Source organism: Merops nubicus, unplaced genomic scaffold (genome assembly GCF_000691845.1).
Source record: "Merops nubicus isolate BGI_N331 unplaced genomic scaffold, ASM69184v1 scaffold11659, whole genome shotgun sequence".
Lineage (NCBI taxonomy): Eukaryota > Metazoa > Chordata > Aves > Coraciiformes > Meropidae > Merops > Merops nubicus.
In genome coordinates, this window is record NW_008630233.1 from 72295 (window position 1) to 78253 (window position 5959).

Consider the following 5959-nt stretch of genomic DNA (forward strand, 5'->3'; position numbering starts at 1 on the left):
AAGCCTGAGCTAACGTGTGGCCGGAGTAGTGGCTGCCTCACCGTGGCTTCCCCCATGGGGACCTGCAGGCTCTGTAGGTCTAGCACCAACATGCTCTGCCGTCTCCTGTGTCCTCCTTTATGCCTTACTCCTTGACTCTACTGGTCACACCAGTGACCAATAGAAGATGAATACTGGTCATGGGGATAAGTAGCCTGATAGGTCTTGCTATCCATCTATCCATCCATCTGCCTACCTCCATAAAGCTGTAGCAGCGTATCACATTTAGGACTACTTTCTGTCTGCAATTTGAATACTTAAAATATTATTAAGCTGTAAAAGCAGACCACACACAAAAGTTTGTCTTCCAAATTAGGCCAAAAAACCCTCTTTCAATCATTACAGAATCCTCCTTTACTAGGACAACAAGTCATTGCTTTATCACCAGAAGCAGTGACTGTAGTCTCTTCAAACTGAATTATTTCTAGAACATTTACAGGAAATTATCATGGCTATAATTCAGTCAAGCAATTGTTATTACCTGTCTATAGAGCTTCCCCACATTTTTAATATTCATCACTTTAGCTTCTTTGCACTGTTATCTTAAAGAATAATTTTAAGTCCTGGTTGCAGACCTTACCAGTGTACTGTGAAACAGGTTCAATTTGTTGAAGAAAACAATCCTGCAGGTTCCCCACTTGGGCAAGTGTTCCTCCAGTCACCAGCTTCAGCTCGTCTAATGTATCCTAGACTCAGAAGAAAAGCAGAGCTCACAATTCTGGTACAATAATTGAAAAAAATGTGAAATATCAAAATAACTTAATTTTTTAGAGAGGTTGTCCATTTCTTAAGCATGCAGGGCTCCCACATGGTCATCTTCAGGACCACACATAACCATCTGAATTGTAATAAAATCCCTAATGTTTGCCTTGCAGATTTTCACATAGCTTTGGTTTTATTTTGAAATTTTTCCTTTAATATTCCAATTCATATGATCTCACATACAGGAATTTCACATATTCTTAAATCTACAGCATGAAATAATGGGTTTTTTTCTGCTCAACTGAATCCAAAGCAGTCTTTTTCCCCCTTCTCTAACAGGTTTACATTCATGTCAGGAATGTGGCCACCTTACTGATTCTCCATATAAACAGGTTCATTTTCAAAGCCTGCCATGAAAGCAAGAGGAAACATGGTGGGAAGAATGCCTTTGCACCTTCTAATACATATTTTTCACTAAGGAGGATGGGAGATGCTGTTCGCTGGACTGCTTATCTGGAGATGAAAGGAAGTTATGTCCCTGGTTGGCAGATAGAGGAAGAAAAGCTGTTGTAGTGAAACAGATGAAGGTTGGACTCTCACAATATGTGAGTCCCCTTCTTTTTTTTCTTTATAGTCATATGGCTTATCATGAAAAGGAAAGCCACACGCACAGGCAAGAGGTGCCCATACTGAGCAGCTCTACGACGCTGACAAAGAGCGGCCCTGCCCGCATTAGCTAAGTCCTTGCAAACTGCCCAGTCCCCAAGAAACCCCCCAACTGAAGTAATAAGAGCAGTAAAATATTTGGGTTTTTTAAATTTTAATAAGCTAAAAATTGTGTTTAAAATTAATAGCAGAACTATTAGTGGGTTCAATGAGGCTAAAATTTCACCTGTTCTGTAAGGAACTTATCTTTGTATTTATTTCACAAGTTAGTACTCAAGTATTACCGAAGCACCATTGTACATTGTGCTGTGAGGGCTGCGATCTGGATTCAGTTGTTCAGAGGATCCCTGATGATCCCATTAAGTGCTCAGCCTGCTCCCAGTTTTCCCACTCACCTGTGGCTTCTCCTGGAAAGTGCGCAACTCTACTGCTGTCGACCTCTGAGACAGTGCTGAAAATGCTTTTGGCAGGTCCTGAATGGCACCTACTTGCAGGCAGTCCAGATACAGCTCTACTGTGTTCGATCCCTGCTGCAGGCCACTCAGCCACAAGATGACAGCATGGGGTTTCCCATCAGCCAGCTGGACGTTGCTAAAGATCACCGAATTCAACCTCCCGTCACTCTTCATGTAGCGCAGCACCACTAGTACAAAACACACAGAAGGACTACCAGAGGGTAGCAGATAACCCAAGGCTGATAAGGAAGATCCTGTGGAAATCCACCATCACTATGGTATTTTTCCACGTCAGCTTTTGCAAATGCTTTCCATATACAGATACAAACAGTAATAATAAAGGACTCTCAGATCAGGATTACCAAGACTCTTGTGTGACTCCCCATTTGTAAAGTATTGCTGCCTGCAGTGTTTTCCACTGCTTTGTCCTGGCCCCCCAATGTCACTTACAGGGCATAATGTGCTAAAATAGAGGTGCTAAAGGTAAGGGGTGTAGTGGACCATCTGCAGTCAGCACTTGGGTAAGTAGATAATCTGACAGACCTAGAAATACTCTGTAGCAGAATTGTACAACTAGAAAAATCAGTTTCAGTGATGTGTACTGCATTCAGTGAAGCCATCTGAGAGTGTATCCAAATGCATCATTAAAGAAACCAGAAGAAGCATGGTTCTGAGCATTTCTCTGTAACAAACAGTAAGTAAAAACAAATATATAAAATGCAGAAGAGCCATATTCCACCCCTGAAGATTAGTAAGGTCCCTCTCAACTCTTTTTAAAGGCATTAGTGAATGACCTACTTGATAATTCACACAACAAATTCTCATTTTATGAAGTAAAATACACCATCAAAAACACAACAGCAGACAAACAAAAACTGGTACAAGCTGTGTAATATTGAAACAATGTCTCTTTCCTAAGGAAATTGAATCAGTAAGCTAGGATCTGCAAGCTGAATCTCTTAGACCAGATAGCTTGTTCTCACCACAAAACCTCTCCCTGGCTCTCTGAAAGCATATCTGCAGAGGTAATGAGCTGAGTGCATCTAGACAGTGCATAACTATTCTACAGTATTAGACAGACCTCATCACTGATCACCAACCTGCATGTCCCTTATTTCCTCATGGTAACAATTATGTGCACTTATGTGCACTGAGGAGTATAGCTGCAGAGATGTCATCCACTGAAACAGTTAAGGCCTGCCAGTCTTGCATCACCTAAGAGGGATAATCACAAACACTCTGGCCTCCAATAAACACCTAAGTCAACTACAAATTGTAGATATAGTAGAGGGAAAAAAAAAAAACTCTTATTAGCTGCAGAGCTAATAACACTTACTGAACTTGTCCCATTTCTATTCATTTAGCTGATTAAATGTACCACTACCAATGTACCGTCTTTGATGCCATGGTAACTCTGTTTGTCCATGACCTTCTGAGTTACTTGGCACCATTCCCTAATATTTTTCTAATCGCTCCGTCTCATGATTAAAAGAATCCAGATTTATTACCAGCACAAACAGGGCAGGGTATGTCTCCATCTTTAAAGTCTACACTGATGCTGAAGTCTCAGCAGCTGTGATCAATTTCAGGAATGTTTTCGCTGCTGTCTATGTCAAAACACTGCCAGAGCTGAGATTTCCGCAGAGGTGCATGAGGTCACCAGTAACTTGCTAAACGGTAGCACTGCTTGGCAAACTCAAAGATCTGGCAAGACAACAGTACGCTGCAAGCACTGTACTTACGTGAATATTATGCACACCTGGTCCCATGAAAGCAAGGTCTTTGGATCTGAGCCCTGCATTCAGTGACCAAATGCCAGCAGTAAGCTAGAGAAAGGAAGAGGAGATGGTGGCAAGGCCCAGAACAAAGCCTTCCAGAATAGTTTCAGGACAAGGAGCAGCCTGACTTGGAAGCAGGATCAAGTATTCCTCCCTTGGCCAAAGCCAAATATCCATCTGGTAAACCAGAGCAGGCTTTGAAGGGAGAGTTTGCTGGACCAAAGCCTCTGCTTCTGTAAGATTTAACTCATCCAAGCTGCTGCATTACATGTTTGCTGCTAGGATATTCTACAGACAATCATGAGAGTAAGTAGCTCTCCTGTACTGCTCAAGAAAAAGATTTCTCAATTACCAGTCCTGCCAGTAAACATGAACTGCTTCACAGTTCATGTGTGTAACAACAACAGAACTGTTGTTACATACATCACTTTTCAACACTTAGTTCCTTTGTTCTATAAAGGAATTGTTCAAAAAGGATAAGAAATCCGTGAATGCTATTTGTCTCTAAAAAGTACATTGGTCTAACCAAAATGACAAGCTGAACAGTTTCCCAGTAATTCAGACCTGTGTTTTAAAAATATTTAGGCACTATGAACATTTTATTACCAAGTATACAACAACAAAGCCAGAACATAAACAAACCACTTGGAACACAGCTCTCAAATGTGGCACTTTAAAGGACAACTAAGGCATGCTTTGGGCTACTTAGATCAGATTTGGGTGCATAAGTGGAAATATAATGCAGAAGGAAGCACTATGCGCATAGGCACTCTTTCAAAAACATAAGACTCTGCATTTTGTTGGCTCACCACTTATGTGATGGTCTCCACCCTTGAGAGGATCACAAGGGCCCCTGCACTCCATACTTTCAGCTCACATGATGATGCCCTGGATGTGCCTTAACTTACTGTATGGAGTAGCCATATGGGACACTTGACACTTCCAGAGAAAACACTGCCTAGTACTCATACACAGACATATGCCTTGAACAAGGTGTTCTAAAGTAGTAAGGAGGCAGAGATCTCCATGGAACAGTCTTGCTGTGAGCAGCCTTCCCTTCTTTGATCAGACCTTTACAATGGGTAGGTTACAACTACTTCACACTAGTCGCTGACAGGACAAGTTGCTTCATGCTGCCTATCTATGTGCCACCGTCCTGTCACAGACAATTCTCAAATTTAACACTAACATCCTGAGTACAAAACCAAAAGAAGCCATGTAATCTTCCACCAAGAAGCCTCTTAAGTCTGTTAGTCAAAGCATATCAGTAACAATGAGGCTTGCAGGTATTCTTGAAAATCAAGAGAAGAGTTTGGTATGTTCAAAACTGTATGTGTACAGACATACTTGTGTGCATACATACAAATTTCTAGTTATATGTACAACAGTTACACACATAATTGTGTATGTGAGAGGGAGACAGGGATTGTGTGCCATGCATCACTTATTTAGCAACTAAGTCAGCCGTAGGAATTGTATGACATACTTATAAGGCTGTACAACCACGTCTTACCCATCCCCAACACAAACAAAGCACAGAATTTCTTATTCTCTGACCTCAGAAGGATTTTGGCATACCCGATAAAACTACCAGTTTTATTTTGCTCATTCTGCTACATTTCTCAATCAAAATATGTGCTTATCTTCAGCAAATCAAATAATTTTTCTGTGCATAAACTGAAACTTCTCAGCAGAGTTTCTCAGTACATTAGACTTAGCTGCCCATTTACAACATTTGCAGCAGCAAATTATCATATCAGTGGTGAAGTCAATGGAGCAACAGTACCTCATTTGACAAATTTTCACTGAACCCTAAAATTGCAATATATCCTAGAACTGGTCTAGAGAGTGATGAAAGCTCTGCCTTTCTAAAAGTCTGCTGAAGTTACTACTCTGAGTCCTGATTAACTAATTTCAATAAACAGAGAACAAATACTTTTGATTTGCCCAGAAGATCCTGTGAGTGCTAGGAATGTTTGTCTTGCATGGCCACATCTACCTCCAGGGTCAGCAGAACAAGAGCCTGCCTTTCATATGCATGAGGCAGCATGTGCATGTGTCCCTCACATTCCTGAGTAATAGGAACCAGTGATTGTTCCAAGGGGAAAAAAAAGAAAAAAAAAAAAAAAAAAAAAAAAAACAAACCACAAAACCACACCACCAACACAACCAAATTGACTCCTTTCTCCATACTTCGTTTTTCTCCTCCTTTCTCAGCACAGGTCAAAGCAAGCACCAAGGCAGGGTGCAGAAACCAGGTGACTGTCAGGTCAGCTTCCCCTGGCCAGGAGAGAGCAGAATCTCAAAGAGGAGGGAAAG

At 41.3% G+C, this 5959-nt stretch overlaps 1 protein-coding gene across 1 annotated transcript in view; it reads right to left on the bottom strand.

The window, feature by feature from the left end:
• The window catches only part of THBS4 (thrombospondin 4), a gene marked incomplete at its 5' end in the record, with an annotated part of 34817 nt that overhangs the window by 28442 nt on the left and 416 nt on the right, over positions 1-5959 (bottom strand). Inside the window, 2 exons of the mRNA XM_008947218.1 lie at positions 620-725; positions 1803-2050. Coding sequence (XP_008945466.1) covers positions 620-725; positions 1803-2050 — 354 coding nt within the window. The remainder of the gene's footprint in view (positions 1-619; positions 726-1802; positions 2051-5959) is intronic.